General features: G+C 43.8%; 1 protein-coding gene across 1 annotated transcript in view; it reads left to right on the top strand.

The window, feature by feature from the left end:
* Positions 1-27221, top strand: part of DIAPH3 (diaphanous related formin 3) — a 2176287-nt gene that overhangs the window by 248714 nt on the left and 1900352 nt on the right. The window contains exon 3 of the mRNA XM_078657410.1: positions 21820-22002. Within this exon, the coding sequence (XP_078513536.1) occupies positions 21820-22002 (183 nt within the window). The remainder of the gene's footprint in view (positions 1-21819; positions 22003-27221) is intronic.

Here is a 27221-nt window from a genome sequence, read left to right as displayed (position 1 = left end):
TGTAAGTGGATCGAGGTAAGGTTTGTAAAGCAAAGAGATATGGTTATAATCTAGTTTTTGAAGGACATTTTTGCAGGCTTGCCTAAAGTAGTGTCCCTGATTATGGGTTGTAGTTTTTCTAAACAAATGAAGGGCTTTTAAAGAGAAACTGATATTGAGCATTAGGAAACCAGTCTGTATCATTCTCAAGGAAATAGCTTGGTTGAAAGGGCAAACAGGGTGGTTGGTTAAAGCATAAGGTTTGTGGTGGAAGCAGTTGTAAAGGAGAGGGTGTGCTCCTATAACTACTCATTGTGCTACCCAGGTTACTCATTTTGAAGCACTGAAAGGAAGTAAAGGTGTCACCCTTGTAGAACCTGATTGGCTTAAGCTGCGTGTAGGTAATGGGCACACAGAGAGCAGAAGTGCCGTTTGGATTGTCTACCTTGCACTCTATGAAGTAAAGGCTTGATATGATGCATGTAGTTGTGTGAAGAATACTGAATTGTGTGAAGCATAGTGAATTTCATGTAGGTGATCAGCTGTGAGTGGAGTTGCCTCGTACGGTAATAAACGGGAATATTAGTTTTCCCTGAGGAGATTGAGTGCATCAAGTTAGACAGTACACTGGCTGTCTGGGGTCAGATGGTGGAATAAGGTGAGAATAGCTAAGATAGCCTATCAAGATTCATTAGGCCAAGAAAGGTGTGTCAAGAGGACAGAGAAAAATTGGGTCCGTTTACTTTATGTAGTGTGGTTGAGATCCTTCCCAAAGATTTTGTAAATATTTTGGGTGATACTTCGAAAACGTGTACATTTTCACATGTTAGGAAGGTGTTAATTTGGCTAAAGGATTTTGCTTGATTACATTTTCCCTGTCATTTGGCATTGGTTTAACCCTGGTTTTCAGGCACAGTTTTTCATCTGTTTTCCTACCAAGGGCTAGATGTAGGTGGGCTAATACCGGTCGGTAACGGCAGAAAATCGGTAAATTTCCCGTTACCCACCGGTATTTAGCCCTTTGCGATGTAGCAGGCTGTATTTAAGGATTCGCTAATTTACTGATTCATTATTTTAAGGGTTCGGTAAAATACCGATTCCTTCATTTAAGGAATCGGTAAATACCGAATCCTTAAATCCTATGTAGGGAGCACTCAAGTGAGTAAATTTTTGGTTTAAGGATTCATTATTTACCACCAACTACAAGTTGGTGGTAAATACCGAATACCTTTTAAAAAAGCAATTTTATGCTTTTTTAAAAGTACCATGTGGGAGACATACATGCCCTTAGAGCATGTAAGTGCGCCACATGTGCACACATGCACGATTCAGGAGTGCAACAGGGTGTCAATGTGACACCCTGCCACCCTTGAATATGCTTCCCCAATTACCGATTCGGTATTTACTGAATCAGTAATAGTGAATGGCTTCCCATTCATTCCTATGGGCCTCCAGGCCCATAGGAATGAATGTCAAGGTATTCCTTATTACCGATTCGGTAAATACCGAATCGGTTATAAAAAATGTTACCGAATTGGTAAAATTTACCGATTTTAAATTTTTATTTTTTTTACCTACATTCTATTTACCGATTCTTAAATACCGATTCGGTATTTAGGAATCGGTAAATAGAAATGACCTACATCTAGCCCCAAATGATCTAATTGTTTTGTATTCTGATGTAAAAAAAGTTTACGTTTTATTTGTCTTTTTTATTAATATAGCAGTGCATTCACCCCCCCCCCCCCCCCACCCCCCCCGGTAGATGGTCTCCTTCAACTTGGAACATCAGTGCATTGTCCTCTGCCATTTAGAGATTGTAGGTGGAATTGGGCAGCTCTATTTCCATGTCCTCTTACCCCTGGTCCCTCCTATATCTGCCAAGATCCCCAGTAGGCCCACTCTGAGCGTGAAGTCAGTGTGTCTCCCCAGCTATGTGCTCCCAGTATGGCAGATTATAGGAGTCCTTCCAGACCACGTGAAAGAAGTCTGCGAGGGCGCTGAAGAAGATTTTGGGCATGGGAAATCTTCCTGCTCGCCAGAGGGTGAGTTATGTTGCATGTAGGTAATTTAGTTGAATAAGTTTCAGCCTGGATGATATTACAATCTCTGCGTCATCGACTTGCCAGACCCGGCACTCCAATTTCCTATTCAGAGGCCCAAACGTATCTGGGGCATTGTGTATGAGGGATAGGTATATATTGGACATGCTGCGTTGGCCGATGCTTTCCATCAGCAAACATGACTCTAGCTGGTTGTATTCAGGGAGATTTGTAGGGTGTGAGCAGCCAGTTTTTGTGAAACTGTATGTTGATGCTGACAATATGTCTGCAGTTCAGCAAAGGTCTTTATATGAGGGCCACTACATACTTCACCTAGGGACGGGATACTAATCCTGTACCACTGACCAAAGCCCTCCAGCTGGGCCATGTGTCGCAGCCAGTATCCACTCCACAGAGGGGTCTGTTACGTGAGTTTGTGATTCCAATTCATGAAGCGTAGCACCATTTGCCAGCATAATAGCACCACCTTTGTAGGTTCCAACATGTGGGCAAGAATGGGACATCCGTACATGTATCCTAAGACCCTGTCCAGACACAAAGAGGCCAGTTCTGTATTCAAGGCTGGATAGCTACACCCACCAGTCATTCAGTCATTAATGGCAACAAGATTTGGGGGTCTCTAGTTGGCATAGGTCGGTAACTATGGCAAATAGGGACCCTTGCGTCTAGTCAGGGTAAGGGGGTACACTCCAAAAATAACCCCTGCTCACCCCCTTGGTAGCTTGGCACAAGCAGACAGGCTTATCTCAGAGGCAGTGCAAAGCATTTGTGAACACATATAGTAACACAGTGACAACACTACAGATGGACACCACACAAGTTGTAGTATAAAAGTAAGTATTTTTATATAGACTTAACACAAGACCACAAACAACAAAAATCCACAATACTATACTTTAAAAATTGTAGAAATAGCTTAGTTCTCTTAAGATGGTAAATACAACACTTTGAGTTAAATGTGCCTTTGGATGCGTAACGCTATACAGCGAAAGTGTTCAGGGAAGGTGATGCGTCGGTTCCTTACACGCAGGAACGGTTTCTTACTGCGCTTTCGTGGCGGTGCGGCTCGCAGCACCATGATGCGATGAAGATCCGGTGCAATGAAAACAAAGATGTTGTCTTCTCCTTGATTCGACACGATGCGTGCACGCCCGACGGCCGTGCAGCGACTCTACGATTCTTCTGAGCCGTGTTAGGCTCTGCGAGACGCTTCTATGGTGATTCGAGACACTTCGGCGAGGCGATGCGACAACTGCAGCGGAGACACCCTTGTTCAGTGATACGACAGCGGCGGCGACACTCTTCTCCGGTGTTGCGAGACGCTTCTGCGATGCAACAGCGGCGACACCCTTGTTCAGTGATGCGGCGACAGCGGCTGCGGCGGTGACACGCTTCTCCGGTGTTGCGCGACGCTTCTGCGATGCGACAGCTACAGCGGCGGCACCCTTCTTCAGTGATGCGACGACACTGGCTGTGGCAGCGACAAGCTTCTTCTTCTTCTTGTGTCGCGCTTCCAGCTCCTTGCGACACGCAGTTCCTCAGAAAGCCCAACACAACTGCTGGCACTTCCAAAGAACTCTTGGGGAGCCGTTGGTTGAAGTCTATTGTCCCTGAGACTTCAGCAGGAGGCAAGCTATTTCTCAAGCCCTTGGATATCCTTCACAAGTTGATGAAAGTACACACAAAGTTCCTCTCTCCTCTCTATGGCAGTCAGGCAACCACTTCAGGCCAATCCCCTAAGCAGTACTTCAGCTTGGGGGATAGCTTGGTCTCTCTGGTTCCTCTCCTCAGCAAAGGCTTCTTCTTGTTTCCCAAAAGTGTTCTAATTCTTTGGGGTGTGGGTCTTCCTTTTTATACACAGTTTCTCTTTGTTCTCTGAAGGCAGAGAGGTCTTTGCCTAGTCCAAACCAGTCCTGGTCAGTCCTGGAACACTCTGTTTACATGACTCCTTCTTTCCTTTCAGAGTGCAGGTCAGGGACATCAGACGCTCCACAGGAGGTGGAGCCAGCATTGTGGAGGGAAGTCACAGCCCTATTCGGGTCCCAGGCACAGCTCCTCCCACCCATCTGCATGCAGATCTTTCTATTCAGCCCTGTGCTTACTCACCCTGTTTCCTGGAATCCCCCAGCCCCAGTCACTCACACTCTAGACAAGGAATACACAACCTAGCAGAGGCAGGCTTGGATGGTTAGACAAGAAAATACCTACCTTCTAAAAGTGGTATTTTCAAACACAGAATGTTAAAACCAACTTCACTAAAAGATGTATTTTATCATTCTGAGTTCAGGCATACGAAACTCAAATTTGTACCTGGTTCCCTGAGTCAGTTAGGATTTTAAGATGTAATAATCAAACTGCCCATTCTGACCTATGGGGAATAGGAAGCCTTGCAATAGTGAAAAACGAAAATGGCTGTAATTTACTATTAGGACATGCCACACACATCAGGGCTTGTCCTACCTTTTACCTACAATGCACCCTGCCCTTGGGCCTACCATACGAGTGTCTGATATGAAGACAAGGGAAGCTTTAGGGACTGGCAAATGGGTGCACTTGCCCAGTCAACATGGCAGTACCGGACTGCACATAGGCTCTGCAATGGCAGGCCGTAGACACACTTTTACAGGCTGCTTCTGGGGGTGGCACAACCAATGCTGCAAGCCCACCAGCAGCATTTGGTTTACAAGCCCTGGGCACACTTGTACTGTACTAGGGTCTGACAAGTAAACCAAACCAGCCAATCATGGAGTCACTAATGCATACATCAATTTATAATTGGGAGAGCATATGCACTTTAGCCCTGATCAGCAGTGATAAAGTGCCCAGAGTCATAAAACCAACAAACAGGTCAGACAGAATATAGGAGGAAGTCAAAACGTTCAGGGATGACCCTGCAAAAAGGTCCAAGTCCAACAGCCAGAATATGTGACGTCCAGTAGTAGAGCTTGACATCAGCTAATGGCATTCCTCCATTGAACGTGGGGTGAATGCATGCATAACGTTGGGATTTCCCTCCTCATAAGAAAGACCATATTAGTGCATTAAGCTGTTGAAACCAAGTGTAGGGGATTGGAAGGTTTTTCAGGGTGTAAAGATATTTAGGACGTGACAACATTTTGAATAGGGCCACTCTACCCAGTGTGTTCAGTGGGAGACCGGACCAGGACAGTAGCCCTCTTTTGGTGTGGGCTATTAGAGGAGTCTAGTTAAGGTTATGGGCCAAGTCCAGTAAAATCGATATGTGGACTTCCCCAGGTATTTAAACCTCAAATGCTGGATGGGTGATTGTGCCCAGCCAACTCTCTGTTTCTGTGTACCACTTTAGTGGGACCAGAAGAGCCTTTTGCCAGTTTGCACGTAGGCCTCCTCAAAGACCCCCAGATTGTAGAGGACCCAAGGGCCTGATCGCTGTGGTTGTGCCAAGAAGAGGAACACATCATCCACATATAAGGCAGTGTTGTCCTCAGTGCCCTTCCTCCACACCTGAGCATCACACCAGATAATTGTGGCATGGGTTTCTATCACCAGGGCAAAGAAGAGGGGAGAGAGAGGGGAATCTCTGCCTAATGCTTCTACGGCTAGAAAAGGGGTTAGAGAGTGCTCAGTTGATAAGGACCTGAGCGGAGGATTCCCTATAAAGGAGTTGGAAATGCCTAAAATACCTTGGGCCAAAGCCCATGTTTTGTAGGACCTGGTCCACATAGGACCAGTCCACCATATTGAATGCCTTCCAGAAATCTACTAACAGGAGCATGCTGGGATTAGATATCTCGCGATGACGAGCAAGCACAACCTTGACTCGTCTTTTATAGTGGTGAGTTCCTTGATTGGTCATGAAGCTGCATTGATTGGCATACCTGAGATTGGACAGAACTCACAGAAGCCTATTTGCCAGAACTTTGTCAAAAGTCTTTGAGTTCTGCATTGATCGCCGAGATGGGCCAATACGAGGTGCAGGTGTGAGCCGTTTGTCCCTTTTTGGGGAGGACCACTATGGGGGCCACATCCAGCTGCGGGTAAAGGAATCCCTTTGTTCTGGTTCAGAGTAGAGGTTCACCAGGTGAGGCATAAACACGGAGCAAAAGCACCAATAATAATCCACTGGGATCCCATCAGTCCCTGGGGTCCTACCAGTGTTAGTCTTGTATGGCTGTCATAATGGCAGACCCTAGGTCCTCTCTTTGGGGCGCTTTGAGTCTAATCAAGGCTATGTCCTTGAAGTGGGCGGACACACTCCCGCTCGGTTCGAGGGCGGTGGGCATACAGAGCTTGGTAATAGGCAGCAAACGCTTCATCCGTATCCTCGGCATTGGTGACATAATGTCCTGCTGCACTCCTGAAACCAGGAATTATGCACGACCTCATTCCGTCCATGGCCAGCCAGAAGAGTAGTTTCCAATTTTTGTTGCTGTGTTTGTATACCTGCTGGCTGGATGCTCTCCAACACTGGGGGGGCCTTGTCAAGAGCCAACTGGCGTAGCGAGGCCAGGTAAACTTTGAGTTTCCTTTGGATCCTTTCAGGGGACCCAGGCGAGCGAGCTCATCGCCTTTGAACATTTCTGCACTGCGGAGGTATGATTTGCCCCTAATCGTGGCTTTGCTTGCCGCCCAAAGCAACCCAGAGGAGGTCACTGAACAGGAGTTGATCTCCAAATACAGTTTGAGTTATATCCAAATGAGTTCCCGAAACTGCTAATCAATGAGACACTAGGCATTGAGCCGCCCCATGGGGCGCCTATATCTTGCCACGGCCCTTAGACTAACTATCATTGGGGAGGGGTCGGAAATGCCTCTGGTGAGTATATTTGCTGCCATCGCGCGGAATATGTTGGTGGCTGGGAGAAGGAAGTAGACCCTCGAGAAAGCTGTGGGGGTGTGGTGGTGGGGGGTGGCGGTGTGTTTTCTCCCTGTCAGAGGCATGCCAGATTCTTCATTCTGATGTAATTTGTGGCTCTCTCATGCATGTCTGAAATGTATCTGTCCTCCACCATTATGTTGCTTGCCAAAGGGTAGGTGTGCTGTCTTGTGATGCGTTTGGCGCAGTCATCAAACTCCTTATTACTGATGTAATTGGTGAGCCAGGAATGTTCACATGAACCAGTAAATCTCACTGCAAAGGTTCAAACCATATAGTGGTCAGAAATTTCCCTTTTTTCATAATGTTGGAAAACCCATTTGTGGTGAGGACCTCCTGGTAATGTGCCCCACATTGCTAAGAGGTCCTCACCACAAATCCATGTTGAAGGAGGCCAGAAGGTTTTGCATGATGTATCCAGTCGAGGCATCTACATGAAAGCAGACGTAAGCAGTAGAACACTGGTTTGCTGATTCTGTGGGGTGGAATGGAGATGTATGTATGACTGTGCACATCTTTGTTACGGACAACGATTAGAGAAACACCATTTTTTGGCGGCACCTCAGCCAACCCTCAAGGTAAGAACCCTTGCCCATGCAGAACATAGTTTAGAGAACACATACACAATGCCCAGCAGAATGTAGTTGTGTTTATGGGTTGTTTAAGGTTGGCGAGCGAAGAAATTGCAGTTACCTTTCTCTCTTACCTAGCCATTGCTTCATTCGCATCGAACGGTGATGTAATGCAGCGGTTCTTAACATTGTGACTTCTGTGGAACCCCACTGAATCAATACTGGAATCCGAGGACCCCGAGGAGTCCTTACTGGAAGCGATGGACCCCGACCTAAGCTACTTCTATGAATTGAACCTCAACACAACGCACAAAAATATAGGAACACGTAGACATCAAACAAATTCCCAGTTGATGAAATGTTTATTTTTGTCATCACAGAACTGTGCTTCAGTTGAGGTTACCAGTCGGTACTAGATTCTGTCTGCAGTACTTGCAATGCTTCCAGAAATCGAGCTAAGAATACCAACTTAATTTTTAGCCTACGATTTGAAAGTCTTTCACATTTAAAGAACTTCTTTACATTTTCGATTTTTGATTCTTTATTTACATATGTTGATTAACTTGCTAATAATCAACTATACAATGCCGGCCCCTTTAGTAGGCGTCTCGGACATGATGCTGTCACAAGTTAAAGAAATGCAACTCCTTTACATAGTCCGTGCTTATCCGGCCTATCTACACCCAGCGCTCCTCAACCATAGGAAATTATGTATATCCTGCATCTTGTGGATAGGGTCATAAAATGTGGTGCAGATTATGGGAGACCCTTTTGGCCCAAGATAATGTAGGTTTATTGCATGGGGATACCCAGTGCTTTCATTTTTCTTAGTTTCCATTTCAAAATAAATGAAAGAGCACACTTTAGGGCTCAGTGGACAAAGCACGGAGTCCCATTGCTGAGCTGAGATAAAAATAATTCTTTAGTTTGTACTTTTGTTTAATTAATGTTGGATTACTGTCACTGCTGATCATCAGAGTGATTACTCACGCCGAGATAATGCTCAGTAGGGTGCTCATCTAACCATCCTCGAAGATAAGTGGGAGTAATTTACAAAACCCGGCACAACCAAGATGCAGTAAAGGCGGAGTGATTAAGAACATGCCTTATCACCTCCGAGTGACATTTCATTAGGAGTCCTGCCGCTTTATGAGGAGCGCAACAGACACTTTTGACAGCTGCAATCCAGTGAAAATTCATTATCACATATTCGCTTCTTCGTCTTTGCAGTTTTATCCGTTTCTCTTGTACTGTGGACAGAGGTAAATAAGTTACCTTGACATGTATTTCCGTGTGAAAATGTAGGACGCAGATTACTTTGTTGTGTGGGCCCTGACGTCCTTTTGAAGTTCGCTTGATGCAGTTATAAATTCTAAAAGTATCCGGTGTGGCGGGTATGTTTTTTTGTTTTCGGTTATGTATTTTAGAGGGATTAAAAAAGGGAGAATTACTCGTCCAACAGCTCGTTGCTTCTCACTTTTCACGGTGGACACCATTTTTCAAAGTATCACGTTTTTGATTATCATTGCTTACTGCGTGAAGCAATCAACACCTTATTGTTCAGGTCATGTAAACTGTGTAACATAAATACATTGTGTTTACAGCCAGAGTCCGTTTTAACTAGCTATTATTTTGCTTGATGGACAACAGCTTCTTAGATCAGGAAAACCAGTTATATCAACATGGTTCAAAATCATGTATTTGTGTAATATTGCTCACGGCATGGCTTGCTTTGGGGAAGTTGTATCCCCACAGAAAAGCCCAGATGTTCAGGATAGCTCATGATAGTAAATATAATTTAGTTTAGGGTAGTAAAATATAGCGGGTAGAAGGGTCAGATTGGGTTCACAAGTTGGCCCGGGCACTGCCCAAAAAAAGTGGCCCACTTTCTCGGAACGTGCACTTTAGTGAAACACCATTTGGCTACTCTGAGGTCTCATTTGTAAAGAAATTGTTTTGTAAATTCAGCATTTAATGCTTATAGAGCCAGTAACATTGGTAAAGACTAAGAAAACTGCAGTTCTGAAAACTGAAGACTTACTTGCTGTCTTAATGCCCTGCACAATGTAGTTAGATACTCTTTCCGAACCAGAGATGTTTCTTGATTCTGATCATCACATAAATCAGAAATCTAGTACAAAGTTAAGAGGAAAAGGTAAGACTGAAATCTCTGGGCTTAGAACATGTAATAGAAAAAGTAAGACGAAGAGTAGCTCTGAACCTCTACCTTGGTGAATAGAACTTCTAATGGCAAACAGTAAAGAAATATATTTTGCATATCGGCCATATAAACATTTAGAAAAGCACTCAAAAGAAATTGAATTGAGCTCCCTCACAAATTTTGCACTTTTCTCTGAGCGGAAGTACCTCTTTGTCCCACCTCCCCGCTTTCTTTATGTGCACTTCTCTAGTTAGACAGTGATCCCCAGTTCTGCTGGGTAGTACCAACTGGGGGCTGGGGGAAAAGAAGAGGTAAACAGAGAGGTGAAGAGACAGTGTATTGCGATAGAGGAAGTAGAACTAAAAATTAGGTAGTTACAGGTGTGATGGGGAGAGACATAATGTAAATACGGACAGATCGGATAGCCAGAAGAAAAGGTACGTAGCTAAAGGAAGAGGGAGGTAGTAAATGAGTGTAAGAGATCTAGGTATAACTTTATGGTCATAGAAAAACGCATGCAAACGTGTAAAGTGAACCTTCTTCACTTCTCCATAGAGGATATGTATCAAATGCCACACAGAATTCAGAAGAAGCAATAACCTCTGTTCTGAGAATCATGGTTCAAGTGACCTGCAGACAACTAGTGATATTGGTTTAAATATTTCATCAGTGTAACAATCCCTCACAATTCTTCACATGCCCTCCATGTGTAAGACACATGCTGTAGTACCAAACGTGAAGCACGTTCTGTGGGCCAGAATTGCCAACAGCTGCTCCAACTTATAAAAAGCACTTCGCACTATATGGAATTTCATTTATTTTTATGTGCAGATTATTTATTTACTTTTTTTTTATTCCACCAGTTCACCTCTTCGCCTTCTCACTTCAGAGGAGGTTGGAACCTGGAGTCCACTAAAATGATCATCCTTCCCATGTGGATTAACCGGTACAAAAACACTATTGCTTTCCTAGTACATATCCCTTCATGATATCAATACAAATAGCACTGCAGCCCAGAATGGTGCTCTCATGGGCTGCACCTGGATGGCATGTCTGCACCCCTGCAATACTTGGAGTGTATTGTAGCTCCCAGAAGCACCCTTTGTAGATGCTGATTTTGCAGGACGGTACAGCAGTGTCTCCGGTCATGATGTGCACATCTTTGATGTCGCTGATGTCTGTATGAGCAGACATCAGACATCAGCACCGCACAGTACAAAAGCAAATATGTGCAACTAATACACAAAGAAAAGAAGATTACTAATCTACTATTAATCTATAATTTTGGGTTCCAGAGTAGTTTGGTACTCATAAAAAATCACTTCAACTTTTCGTCAGTGGTAGTAAGTGCTAAATAAATACAATTACACTATGTTAATTAACAGTAGCGGCTGGCACGGATTGGGAGTCCCAGGGCGGCCGGAACAGGAAGCAGCCAGGCTCTTTTCCATTGGTCTGAGCGCCATGGATCAGCGCTCATGCAAGGAATGGGGGCCTGGGCATATTCTCCACACAGGCTGTAATGCTGTCTGCATGGAGAACATGCAAAGTGTGCATGACTGTTTTGGACGGCCCCAGGGGGCTGGTGAAACAGTCAATGCACACTTGGAGTGGGCAAACTACTCTTCCCCTACTCTGAGAGCAGAGCAGCCCCACCCACCCCGCAAAGCTGGACAGCAGCATGAGCAAATACAATGATCACCTTGAGTTATCATTATATTTGTTCTTTCTTTCACTGATTTGCAGCAGTGGGGCGACGCTCCTACGTCTTAGCGGAGGAGCTGCCACTATTAAACATGCATTTCTGTGGGATGAAAGGCAGCCCTCAGTCTTATTTATGTTTTCTAATTATTACAACTGCTTGGCTAGTATCTGAAAGGCAACATGGTTTTTAAGTTTATTTGATGCCACATAGAAACATAATCCACATAATTCTAATCTGCATAATTGCACTCAACGCCACACAGTTCCACGAAACACATTATCATTCCACACAAATCAGTAACACACCATATAATTCAACTCCACAACATTTTGTTACACTACACCACATACATCCAGTCCACACCACACAATACCAATCATGCCAAACACAGTTCAACAACACACCACATAATTAAACTGCACAACATACCACTACACAAAATACAATATCATTTAACATAATTGCACTCCTTGACACACAATCCCACTCTAAATAATTCCAGTACACGCAAAAGCACATAATTACTATTTACATAATTCCACTGCACACCATGCCACATAATTCTACGTCACATCATGCCACATAATTGTACACCACACGATTCCACAACTAACAATTACAATCCAAACCTCATACTTCCACTCTACACTCCACCACACAACACGTGTAAAACACATTGTCATTTACAACGTCATTAGCTCGAACTCTTGCAAATGTGAGACCTATTGGCATTGTCAATGCTTGCTTTTTATTATTCTTCTTTTTGACAGTTTTATATAGTCTCAAGGCTATTTGAGTGCCATTCATGAGCACCAATTACAGTGCCCAAGATCAGATTTTTTATTTAAGGGCCTGGGAGACAAAGCGATTTGCCCAGAATCACAAGAAGTTGTGAGCAGACCTTAATGGCCCGTGCAGCACCTGCTCCACAGGGATCGGATTCTCGCAATCCTGATCCCCATCCCACCATCAGGGGGACAGTCTGGCAAGGCAGGGGGACAAGGAGGGGCCACAAATGATGCTTGCCCAAGGGCCATATGACATGCCCCCCCAGCGAGGCTGCTTTACTATCCCGGTCCAGTGCCCTCTGTGGACTGGGGCAGTTCGGCCAAAGCCTGACTGCCCTCTGTGCCAATGGGTCCCTTGTGGGTAGGTCTTACTGTGAACAAGCCTTTATATCTGTTAAGAGCTGTGATCTGGGGAATGTGCACTACCTTCATTGCCCAGTACTAGGCCTGGACATTCAATTGCTTGCTAAATTTCTTTGGCAGTCTGACTTGGACTACATCGCTGTACTAGTCCCGATTACTTAATCGGACAGCAGTGAGCCGCTTGCCAGTGCTCAAGGCCCACACCTGTCAATATACAAAGTTTATTTCTTAGTTCTAAAGAAAAATTGGAGTAAAAACTTAAAAAAAAACCTTTTTGGGGAGTCTTCCAGGGCTATAAGTGGAATTAAAAAACAGGGGTTGGGGGAGAGGGGAGGGGCGTGTAATTAAGGGCGTGGCCTAAAACACATAAGCTGAAAATCTGTGCTTAGCATAGTGTGCCGCCCAACTGGTATTGTGCTGCTTCTGTCATTAAATCCGGATATATAATGCAAGTGACATTACACCAACAACAAGCCAGGACTATTGGCTTTGTCAATGGTTGTTAGTTGCATAAGATGAATAAGCAACAACTATGGCTTCGTTATATACAGTATTGAAAATGGTTCATTTTTGAAATGATGAGACTGTGAAAGTACTAGAACGAGTCTCTTTTAAGTTACCTCAATGGCAATGAAGGGTAGTACAGCTGCAGAGCTACGATTTTTTCTTCACTCTGGGCAGTTTACAAGTCCTATAAAAAGAAGTGGGGGACTGCCAATATGCAAATGACCTCATGACGTTACGTGCTGAACGTGTCCCGGTGTCTGAAAATTACACCGGGACACGTTCAGCATATTTCTGTGGGGCCCAGCTTCTTTGCAGGGGGGACGGCGTCCACCCTGTGAAAAGAGAGGGGGGGGGGGGCGCCGTGTACCTGCGTCTACCCCCGACTCGAGCCCTGACCCTGAGGGGGACGTCAAAAATGTAGAGCCCGATAGGGACCCGTTTCAGCACGTGCTTTTTGGAACGGTCTGTGCAGAGTCCCGGCTGGACCCGGCCCACTTATCTTTTATCTCTAATGCTCCGTCCAGCTCCTCTCTCAGGACTGTGATAGGTAGCTACGAGTACGTCTGCAATATTATTATGAACGTAGCTGTACCCGAGTGAACTAGATTTCAAGGATGTGTTATGTGAAATTTGCACATTTTGGAATGGTACGCGCCTTTATAGTAGAACAGCACATATGTACTAAATGTCCTCAATGGCACACAACAACAATATTAATAATACGACTAACATGTTTTATTTAGCGCTGAATAATACACTTTTGATGTTTCTCAATGCTATAATGAGCAGGTGTTTGTTACCCAGTTGAATTACCGACCTTGGAAGGCCTAGCTGGAATTCAGACTCGTGACCTGTAGAGTGAAGCAGATGTCAATGACGAGCATTTACGCACTGAGTGATGTTGCTGGCATTGATACTCGTTTGTCCTCTCTCAACCGTTTGGAAAAGTTGTCTCCTTTTGGTTTAGAACTTTTATTCCAAGGAAACAAATGTCTCGATAATACTTTCTTGATTGTGAGGGTATGCATTTATTCGGATGAGTGTCCTGTGAGTGGCACTGGGTCAACTCTGACGAGACTCCGATGTTATGTAAAAAAACATTATATAGCGCAGCATATATAGCCGAGGGTGTCTTGGCGCTGAAAAAACTAAGCAGAGTAAATGGAAGACAGCTTGAAAAAGAAAGTTAACAGTTGAAAAGCCAAGTTTTAAGAAGTTTTCTGAAAACCTGTAGCCATGATGTAGATCTAATGTGGAGGCAGCAGATTCCAATGTCTAGTGGCTCCAGCAAGGAAACTGCTACCACCCCATTTGGGTTTCTTGAATCTAAAGGATGTAAGATGGATGGGATCCCTAGTTACTTAAATTCACGCCCTAAAGTTAGAAGTAAATGGACGTTTTGCAAAATGAAGTCAGTACAGAAGGCGAACACGTGTAAAGGAAATATTTTATGGGAATTTACATACCAATGCAAACTACATTAGATGGAAACATAAGACCTTTTTAAGCTGAAAATATGGCAGGTTAACTTAACAGCAGAACACACTTTAAGGCTAGGGCTTGCACAGAGCTCTTCACGGTGTTGAATCGAGTTTTAATTTTCAATGGGCTGTCCCCGCATGCTAGAACATTTAGCTAAATGTTAAAAAATGGTTTTAAAAAAAAATCTGTAGACGCAATAAGAAAAAGTGATGTCTGGAAACTTACTGGAATCCTTATTCATTGAAGTATGGGCTCAGTTAACACTCCGTACACATAGTCCGCATTCAGAATTTCCCATTCTTCTCCTCATTAGGTCATATTTTAGCATGCCATTCACATTACAGTTCACCTATGCATACAGCAGGTTGATAATTCTGATTAACCATGCAGACATCATTTCAATATCCGAAGAGTTGGCAAGCCTTTTTAATTCGCACTAAGGTAGGTCACAATTTATAGAATTTGTTTGCATTTAGGGACTCCCATCAGGTTGCTCCTAAAAAATCTTTGTGCCACCACTTCGCTAGGGCAATGGGGCAAGCAGGAGCTACTGGGCCCAACAGTGGAGGATGAGGCCTTTTACTGCTGATGTACTGGGTCCCAACCTACTATGGGTCCTAACCAACTGGGCCAAGTACCGCTTCAGCACTTGACTCTCAGACGCTGCACAGGTTTAGCAGTCCAAGCTAGTAGGTAAATTATTATTTATTCTGGCCTTCAGTCTGTATGATTAAAAGCGAGGAGAGGGAAAGGTGGATAACTATGTACCTGCCTTCTTAAGAGTCGACATGTTTCAATCCATCCCCTATGCTTTTCATCAGGACCAAGGATCTACCTCTTTGATACCACTCTTGTAGTGCTCTTGTCGCTAATCGTGCCCAAATACTCTGCATGCTAAATATAAGAAGGTGATTATACCTACTTGATATTCACTGTTTTAAAATATTATTGAGGCAAATGTTTTGCTTCAGGAATCTGCCGGTGGTCAAGGTGAGCTTATAGTCCCACTTAGATCAAAGCATCCCCTCGGCCATTCACCTACTAGACAGATACGCACCAGATCCATGAAGCAAAACTATATTTTAGTTACTTATCGGTAGCTGGACTAGCCTCTCTGTCCCTCTAGCTTCCCCCTCATTTTTGATCGTGACTAAAAGAGCACCCTTTGAAGTGTACAGAATAACCTGGCTTTTATTCCTCCACTGTGTGTCTCACCTAGCTCACAGGAATGCAGCAATCCACAAATCTGTCTGTGAGGGCAATTCCTCTACCATCTCATGCTCCTCCAGTCCGCCCTGGGTCTCTCAAAATTAAACCCAGAATCTTCCATGTATTGTACATTCACAGTCACACATTCACCCATCACATGCATACAACACACACACACACACTGCACAACACTCCATACTAACTAACTGTAGGCCAAGTGTGAGCAGTGGAAATTTACATGAGTGAGTCTGTAGGCCTCACTCCAGTGAATCAGATAAAAAGGCCTGTTCAATCCTACTAATCACGGTATACTGCCACCACTGTGCATGTGCTACTTAACCCCTTCCAAAAACAGTAGCCTTTCATCACCTTGAGGGTAGTTCTTTGGGCAACCTTCCTGGTCCATCAAGACCACAATGTGTGAAACAGACCTATGACATGGCACGCACGCATGCATGATCCATGTTTGTCTATGACAACAAATATCGGCCCAGGGATCCATATTTTGTTACAGCTGGAGCACTCAGGGCGAGGAACTTTACTGTCTCAACACTTAGCAAATGGATTTATTTAACATCATGTAAATATGATGCTTGGAAGACGGTAAGTGGGCAGAGAGAAGTCACAATTAATATAGTGCGTGGTATTTTGGAATTAAGGGTTGGATGGGCCCTGCTCACATTGAGGCTAACTCTATATTTTGGTCCCTAAAATGAATTCTTGATCTTCTCTATTCTGCATGCAGTAAAATGATTTTGATGGAGTTATTTAATACGCTGAAAAATGAAGATGGCTATTTTTATTACATGGCGGTTTTCATCAACCAAAAGCTATTTTGAAGTTGTTGTTAATAGACCGTTGGAAATTGGGTTACTGGTTAGGGGTGGTGAGGGGGGGGGGGGGAGTAGAAACCTTTCTCAAGTCGCTACCACAATTCTGGGCAGGGTGACGTCACAAGTAACCCCAAATTACCCAGTGCTTGATCCTTTGGTAGCTTGGCACATGTATCCAGTAATAAAGTGAAAATACAAAACAAGAAAAATCCCACAACAATTTAGAAACATCAAGTCAAATTTTATAAGTTATTTGAGACCAAAACATCAAAAATCCAATCAGTAGAACCGGAGATATGCAATTTTAAAGATTTCAGATAAGTAAAGTGTCTAAAAGCACAAAACACCGCTCACTATTTTCTGGTCGGGCGAGACTGGGTGAAAGGCACTTGTTTATGACCATGATGGAGTGCGGGCCGGATACAGGGACCAAGTTAGTCTCACTGAGTTACCTTCCAAAATCCAGGGTGAAGAGTTCTGTTCGGGGTGGAGTGGTTCGCAAGGAGCAGAAAGGGAGTCGCAGATGGTTGGCGATGTAGCGCGAAGAGTAGGCTGGGCATCACAGACTAGTCTCTGTAGCGTAAAAATCCTGTTGAACATCGTCGACGGCTGTTGCTTCTCGTTGGCGGTTACCACAAGCTCTTATTGCTGTCCTGCAAAATGCAGATCTGGCATTGACGGGTGATGCTAGTTGTCGCTGTGACGCAAAGAGTCGAGTTTACAGGAGCTTGGCATTGGTGGCGGACGTGTGTGGCAAGAACTTGGTGCAGACAGGTCCATTTATGGTCGCGAAGAGCCCGAAACTTCAGGACTTTTCTTTGGAGAGTTCAGCTGATGCCACACCACAGGTTCAGGAGCTGAGGGGCATCATTTGGGAGTCAGCAACTCACTCCAGCAGACGCCTGAAAGGCTCGGGCGGGCCAAGCAGCAGGTCAGCTGGGAAAATGAAGGAAGGCCTCTGGAGCTGCATATGTCTCTGTAACAATGAAGAGGAGGTTTGTCAGCTGACCTTTGGAGTCTCTTCAGCCTGGGATGACGGGTGCAGGTTCAGTCTTACTTCTCGGCAAGCAGGGCAGCAGACTAGCAGTACTTTTGGCAACAAACCAGCACAGTAATCCATCCTCTGTGGTATACACAGGTCCAAGAGTGTACTGAAGAGTGGGTCTAGGGTTATTTTTATATATATATATATATATATATATATATATATATATATATATATATATATATATATATATATATATATATATATATATATATATATATATATATATATATATATATATATATATATATATATATATATATATATATATATATATATATATATATATATATATATATATATATATATATATATATATATATATATATATATATATATATATATATATATATATATATATATATATATATATATATATATATATATATATATATATATATATATATATATATATATATATATATATATATATATATATATATATATATATATATATATATATATATATATATATATATATATATATATATATATATATATATATATATATATATATATATATATATATATATATATATATATATATATATATATATATATATATATATATATATATATATATATATATATATATATATATATATAAAGTTTCTAGTGAATTCCCCTTGAAGTTTCCTGCCTCCCAAGCTGGCTGCATGAACAATGCGGTGGTGACAAGTCCTCTGTGAGAAGGCAGGGAACAGCCCATGCAGTTGTAAGTGGGGCTGTGCCGAGCTCTGCCCCACCACCCTGCCAGTTAAGGACACACCTACTCCGCATATTGAGTTGTTGCTGGGAGGCGTAAAAGTCCAACTGCCAACTACACCCAGTCATGTGACCCAGGAACAGGCTGCTGGAACCAAATGGTTGTGACAAGAAAATGCCAACTTTCTAAAACAGGCATTTTTAGAATTGTGATTCAAAATGTGACTTTACCATTAAAGAGGTGTTTAAATTAAAAATCTTTAGGCACCAAACTCGACATTCCTTCTTGTTCCTGATTGAAAAATTTCACTTATTAAACGTAATAAGGTAACCCAATGTTATACTATGGGAAAGGTAGGCCTTGCAGAAGTGAAACACAAATGTTGGAGCTATTCACTACCAGGAAATGTAAAAGTTAAACGTACATGTTCAACTTTTTAAGTTTACTGCACCTTGCTCTATAGACTGTTTAGGGTTTTCCATGGGGTGACTGGAATGCACCAAAAAGGAAGATTTAGGTCTGGCAAAAGGTTCATTTTACAGTTCAAAATTAAATTTTAAAATTGCACACTTGGTCTGCAATGGCAGGCCTGAGGCAGGTGGGTGGCACAATTAGTGCTGCAGGACCACTAGCATAATTTAATTTACAGACCCTGGAAACACATAGTACCAATTTGTGTGGGACTTGCAATTAAATTAAATTTGCCAATTGGGTGTAAGCACATTTCACCATGTTTAGAGGAGAGAGCACTAGCACTTTAGCCCTGGCTAGCAGTGGTTAAAGTGCCCAGCGTCCTAGAAGGCAACATAAAACTGGTTCAGAAAACAAGAGGGTGAAACAAACAGTTTGGGGATGACTCTGCAAAAAGGGGCAAGTCCAACTTTGACCGAAATTGACTGTTGCCCTTTTCATATTAATTAAAAAATACCTGCCTCACTGCATGAATCTAAAGAGGGGTAGATCATATCCCAGATGAAAACAAGGCAGTGGAAGGTTAGTTTATGTTAAGCGTTTAAATCGTGTTGGTGCCAATTGCTTTCTCTTTTGTTCTGGACCTACTAGGTGCAAGTGTTAAGGGGTTCCAAAAAGTGACTTTTCTCAATTCACCTGCCATGTACTGACAAGACAAAAAAAAAACCACCACGAAATTCCACTAAACTTGACATCAAAATAAACTTTACTCAAGGTATTGCTTTTGCTTGGTTTAGTTAAATCTGTCAGTGATGTTTGAGGAATCTGTGTTTACAAAAGATTTTGGAGTGCGCTTGAAAAGGTTCATAAGTTAGAGGTGGTTGGGGTGTTTGCCCATGGAGGATCTGAGGATCCAAATGTAAAAAATTAACTAATCCTATAAGACAAGGGAGCTTTTCCTCCTATTGCCTAGTTGCAGAGCAAAAGCTGGGCTTTCAGAGTTAAAGCTCGAATTGGCTGGCAGCGACGTGAAGCACAATCTTGCCTCTGTCATGACTAAAGATCTCTGTCCCCGAGTCCTGGAAAATAAAAATAAAGGTGTCGTAAGGGGACATGTGGAACATTCCCAAACCCTCCGGCTTAATGTGTGTGTGGAGGTGAGTGCACAAAGACTCACGCATACAAACATTTTAAAAAGTGCTTTCACTGCGGGACGAACTCCTGGAAATTGAAAATAAATAATATGTTGCAGCCTCCTGCCTTTACCCGACCCACCTGCCTACGCCAAAGGTCACATGGAGCAGGGAATTGGCACCTTCTTGATGGGTTGGACGCAGAGTCGGGACGAAGACCAGGCCATAAGGCCAGTCTCGGTTGCATACTGTCTGGGCTGCAATGCTGTGATCCCAGTGATAGGGTGGCTCAAGGCCTACTTCAGCATTGGATTGCTAACGCAGGCCCCCGGGCAATGCCCGAAGGGCCGGTATCCTTGTTCCAGCTGTGTGCTGCTTTTTTGAGCATCTTGGGGGCCGATTTGGGCAGTTTCTGCATTGTTCGATGTTGCCTGCGGCCCAGTGGGTGCCTGAGTGGGCTTTCTGGAGGTAGATGGGCGTTCATTACCTCCATTTTATCAATGGCAGAGGTGGCACTGCCTTTCTCTCGCTGAACGTCCCATTAAAATATATATATGCATATTGAGCAGGGGTAGGGGGCCTGAGCAAAAGTGGCCCCACTTGTTTTCAGGTGTGTTTCACAAGTGTAAACTAATCCGTGCATTTTTTTTTGAAACACCTCCCCACCCTCCTATTTTAGTAAATTTCGCCGAAGCAGTTTTTGCGGACAGACCGTATGCAAATGTGGGCCACTTCAATTTTTTGCGTGCCCGGGCCGATTGTTAATCCTAATCCAAACCTGGCCTACGCACTGCCTAACCCCGGTTGTATTACAGTTCCAACCCGTGCTGGTCTGTCCCAGGGTAATATTGTGCACCATGGAATTCCACGTCTCCATCACTTCATCCTGTTGTCAAAATCAAACTACTTTAAAGCTGGCGCCTCCTCGAGCCAGGAAGCCTGCGACTTCACATGCACACTCCAAAGAAAGGTACTGTGCTTCGATTTGATTTTAGAGGCATCATTCGTCATCTTTCTATGTAATATTATGGCTGCACTCATCATACATTTTATGTGAAGTAAAGCTCCATGCGTGAAAATGTTGTAAAACTGTGTTTGATAACTTAATAATTTTTCGCTGATCGAATTTTAAAAGTATTTCAAGAGACATTTACTTTATTCATTCTATAATAATCTCCAGGGGCAGGTTTTCAAATCGGAGGTTCCCTTCAGAGTTAATAAGTATTTTTCTGGCTTGTTTTACTTGTCGTTCAGTGCATTTGCGCGTCTTCCATGAATCTTGATTTCAAAATTTTTTATTATTTGATGTAGATCTGCCCTTTCAGTATAATATGTCTGAGTAAATTAGGCATCCAAGTTTAACGAGAAAAAACACGGAATTCAATAGTAAAAAGATGTTTGGATAGGAAACCTTGCAAAAGGGCAATAGAACAGTGAACGCCACAGGAAGAAGAAAGCCAGAAATGTTCTCAGTTGAAGCACTTAGTGGGACCCATGCTTTGACCTGGGAAATCTATAGGAAGCATATTTGCCTTTGCAAATATGCTTTTATGCTCTTTAACCATGGTTTCAAAATAGTCTGAAAAGCCACTGGGACCCCCCCATTAAAGAACCCCCATTTCATGTGCTCCAGGACATTGGAGAATTGCAATTCTAATATACCTGCAAAAACGGAATTTAATAGTCATAGGCTATGATCTAATCATATAGTTCTGTTAAGCTTGATAAAAATAGAAAACCCGGAAACTGGTCGGACTGTATGGCTGTGACAGAAAATGTACTGACTAGGTGAATAAAAGAACGAATTCTTTATATTATTTATCTTCAGTTTCAACGTTTGGACATGTGCACGTAATTAATGCCACTTCGAGCTAGCAAGGGTATTGGTGCATTTCTCTATTCTTATACTTCTAAACTTTAGGGCCTAAAATGTACACGTATGTTAGACTTTGTAGAGGACTTGAACGGCCCTTCTGTGATCTGTTTACTCTCCGTCTGCCTCCACAGTTGGATCGGTTTGCAAGCATTCGGATGCCAGGAACCAAGAAAGATAGGCCGCACCTGCCGCTTGTGAAAAGTGCACATTTCACTGGTAACAGTGAATGGCCTACGGTGTCACAAGAGATGGATGATGTACCCACCAAACAGTTATCCGAGAAAGAAGTTCTAGCACTTTTCGAAAAGATGATGGTAAGTGTTTGCCAGTTGCTTCATTTAGTAATGAAAATAATGTACTTAAGGAATATGCAAGTGTTAAGTCAATACATTGTATTGTATTCTGATGTTGAATTTATATAGCGCATTGTCCCCAAGACGAGGTTGCTAAGCACCTTGATTAACATTGATGTCCTATGTGCCTTTTTGGAGTGAATGGTTAATTTGGTTTAGATTGTTTAGCCTACATGGGTGGTGTTTGGTGTGGTACACCAGGATCAGAAACTTGTCCCAGTCATGATGCAGTAAACTGATATCTTACCTGAGACTGCTAGCTCTTCCAATTCACGACTTTAATCCGCTTTGGGCCGGAAGGAAAGGGCAGTTATCATGCAGGTTATGTGAATATCATCTTGAGTCTCGGCTACACCTACTGTGCTGTTGCCCACACCTCGCCAAACCCTTGGAAAAAGATCATCCAAGTATTTATCTGCAATAGACGAGATGCATATCCTGATGTACTTTTCCAACAAACCCAATGAGCTTTATAATCTCCTATGGAGCGTTCAAATTGCACTTTTGCACTATTTTAAAAGATGCTAACTGTGTGCTGTGACTTCCTCCAAAAACTTTATTTTAATGATTGTACGTTACATTCTTTTAGGAGGTTTTTAACGATCGATTAGCAATCCTTATTTATGGGTAACGGTGTTATCCCGGTTGCCCACATGTAATGATTTTAATTAATCGAACATGAATAATCAAATTTAATAAAATCACTAGCTTCGTAATGAACAGAAAAGTGAGGGAATAGAGGCAGTCATACATGTGTGTACCCCTTATCTTTTAGGAAGTGATCCTGGGCATAAAATGCCAGGTTTTAACACTACAAAATTGGTGGCGATGCAGGGATTGCATTCCAAAGCTTCACAGTCTGGACTGAGATGGAGCTTCTTTGGTTGTAAGACTTTTTGAAGGGAAGGATGGTCAATAGTGGGGCCAGCATACTGTAAAGGGATCTAATAAGGTTGTAGATATGTTACTGGTTTTGCGTTGGAGTGGTCTAGTGCCATTTAAATAAAGGATGACTGTCGGCAGTCAAAGAGAATTTGTGAAACTACAAAGCATAAATCCTCAGGATGTGTTATGCTATATAGTCATGTGAGACTGAACAGTTTGAGAGAGTGAAGAAGGAACCTTCAAACAGTCTCTCCCTGCAGGGTGCGCCTTCTCACTGTGACACCTTAGTGTTAAAAAAAAAAAAACTTCGCCAAACACTCGCTCATTCATCCAGGAAAGGAATTTCCTCTAAATTTTTCCACATCCATTTTTGAGATGTATACCACCCACCTTCTGCCCTAAGCCTTTCACAATTAAGACTTGGGCTGTAAGCTTTGTTTTCCAGGAGGCCACCCATCTGCCCTTGCTATGCTGACTCTCAGAAGCATGGGTCGGTGACAATGGATAAAAACCTTTCTGCTGAAATGTACTTTCCTTACGAAAACCGATGTCAAACAGCCGCATGAATAGGCAAAAAAGTTGGGTGTGCAGTAGATAAAACTTTTAGCTTTGCTCTGTTGTCTTGCAGTATTATCTTTTCAAAATTAATACGTTTTTGTGCTATCCCTTATCAGCGTTACAACTGTTTTTCTATGATGAAAATGTTTTCAACAAACTTTACTAGCAATCAATGCAGGTACAGCATGCATTGCATACCCGAGGAATGGCATTCAGAAACATGTATCTGTCCTAACCTGTTCGTACAGGCGGTTTATCTTCACAGGTACATGTTTCTCTCCTTCCAAATTGGTCTCCCACTTTGTAGAAAACCATCCACACTGTAGGTAAGACCAATGCAAATGTAGGCTGAACTTACAAAACGACAATGAAAGGGTAGGCAGCCATGTATCATTATCTTTGTGGGTTGAGCTTGTATTGGGACAATTTCTACATACAGTTTAGGTTAATGGACTACTTGTGTATTGCTATTGAGAGCATGATGTAAGTATCCACAGTGACAGACAATCAACAGCTTATTTAAACTTCCTAGTGTGTACTTTTCAATGCACCTGTATCTTCATTTCTTTACTTTTGGTGACCCTGTAATGTACTCAAAGGAGGCGTCCGCCACTCCGCTAATGGCAATGGGCAAAGAGATGCTCTTTTTGGCAAGTGCAGTGAGACGTAATGCATCTAGGTTCTTTATGCCAAGGATCCCTCTACATCCCCATTGCCATAGATCTTGGCTTTGTGTTTGTGCCTCATTGCACCAAAATGTAATACAGGGTAAACGAATAAGAATTAATGCAACATAACTTGCCATGAGGTTTAACAGTTAAGATCTGGAAAAAGGTGATGATTTTCTTACATTTTCTCAGGTTCACAGTGACATATAGAACCATTCTTGACCTCAGGACTTTTGTCTCTCAACCCAGAGCATTCATTGCTGTAGCCCCAAGCACTGATAGCTCTCTGTAGGCTCAGCGGAATCTGGACCTGCTTCCCTTATACCTCCTACCAAGCATGTCTGCTGCTCCTGCACCACACCTCCCATAGCAAAACTAACCCTACTCATCCTTTTTTCTTGGCATCCCTTAAATGTACTCGTTCTGACAAATAATTACAGGCGGAGGCTGAGGAGTACAAATGCGTGAAGTCTTCTTAATTCATATGAAAGAGCCCAGGTCCTGCCGTCCCCCTCTCCACAGGTTCTCAACTCCAACTGAAGGGGTTAGAGCTGGCAACCATGGAGAAGGAACGCAGAACCTGGAGCACATTACAAATGTACACAGTGCGCGCATGCTTTGCTGAATAACAGTCAGCAAGCATGCTGCAGAATTAAAGGAACATGCATATGCTGTCACCACAATCCACTACAGCTGGCCGCTTCCATGCAGGTCCAGGAACTTTACCACCGGCATGTTTTGCTCTATGTACCCTAGCCTATCCTGGTACTGTCAAACTTCATCCTCCCCACCTCTTACTATCCAAACTGCCTCTCCTTACAGAAGCGGCCATCACCCCATCCATAAAAGCCTGTCAGCAATCCTAATTCACTAAACTTGTTTAGCCACCCTGTTAGAAATGGGGGTTTCTGGTTGGATTAGATCTGCACCCCAACCAGGCAGAACCCACCACTCTAATCAGGGTAAGTCACAAACATACAAAAGTTAACCTGTGCTCACCTTATGATAACTTATCAGCGGCAATGTTTAAAACGTTTGTGCAACACTCACACCCACTAACACGCACCCACTAACACGCACCCACTAACACGCACCCACTAACACGCACCCACTAACACGCACCCACTAACACGTACCCACTAACACGCACACCCCCCCCACTAACACGCACCCACTAACACGCACACACCCCCACTAACACTCACACACCCCCACTAACACTCACACACCCCCACTAACACTCACACACCCCCACTAACACTCACACACCCCCACTAACACTCACACACCCCCACTAACACTCACACCCCCACTAACACTCACACACCCCCACTAACACTCACACACCCCCACTAACACTCACACACCCCCACTAACACTCACACACCCCCACTAACACGCACACACCCCCACTAACACGCACACACCCCCACTAACATGCACACACCCCCACTAACATGCACACACCCCCACTAACACGCACACACCCCCACTAACACACACCCCCACTAACACACACCCCCACTAACACACACACCCCCACTAACACACACACCCCCACTAACACACACACCCCCACTAACACACACACCCCCACTAACACACACACCCCCACTAACACACACACCCCCACTAACACACACACCCCCACTAACACACACACCCCCACTAACACACACACCCCCACTAACACACCCCCCCCCACTAACACACCCCCCCCCCACTAACACACACCCCCCCACTAACACCCCCCCCCCCACTAACACACCACCCCCCACTAACACACACCCCCCACTAACACACACCCCCCACTAACACACCCCCCCCCACTAACACACACCCACTAACACACACACACACCCCCCACTAACACACACCCACACCCACTAACACACACCCACACCCACTAACACACATACACACACCCACTAACACACACACACACCCACTAACACACACACACACCCACTAACACACACACACACACACACACACCCACACACCCACACCCACACCCACCCCCACACACACACACACACACACACACCCACACACACCCCAACTAACACACACACACCAACTAACACACACACCAACTAACACACACACACACACCAACTAACACACACACCAACTAACACCCCAACTAACACCCCAACTAACACACACACCCCCACTAACACACACACCCCCACTACACACACCCCACTAACACACACACCCCCACTAACACACACACCCCCACTAACACACACACCCCCACTAACACACACACCCCCACTAACACACACACCCCCACTAACACACACACCCCCACTAACACACCCCCCCCCACTAACACACCCCCCCCACTAACACACCCCCCCACTAACACACACCCCCCCACTAACACACACCCCCCACTAACACACCCCCCCCACTAACACACACCCACTAACACACACACACACCCCCCCACTAACACACACCCACACCCACTAACACACACCCACACCCACTAACACACATACACACACCCACTAACACACACACACACCCACTAACACACACACACACCCACTAACACACACACACACACACACACCCACACCCACACACCCACACCCACACCCACACCCACCCACACACACACACACACACACACACACACACACACACCCACACACACCCCAACTAACACACACACACCAACTAACACACACACACCAACTAACACACACACACACCAACTAACACACACACCAACTAACACCCCAACTAACACCCCAACTAACACACACACACCAACTAACACACACACCAACTAACACACACACCAACTAACACACACACACACCAACTAACACACACACACACCAACTAACACACACACACCAACTAACACACACACCAACTAACACACACACCAACTAACACACACATCAACTAACACACACACACCAACTAACACACACACACCAACTAACACACACACACCAACTAACACACACACACACCAACTAACACACACACACACCAACTAACACACACACCAACTAACACACACACACACCAACTAACACACACACC

This window comes from Lissotriton helveticus, chromosome 8 (assembly GCF_964261635.1).
Source record: "Lissotriton helveticus chromosome 8, aLisHel1.1, whole genome shotgun sequence".
In the NCBI taxonomy this organism is placed as follows: domain Eukaryota; kingdom Metazoa; phylum Chordata; class Amphibia; order Caudata; family Salamandridae; genus Lissotriton; species Lissotriton helveticus.
This window is presented reverse-complemented; position numbering and strand designations above follow the sequence as displayed.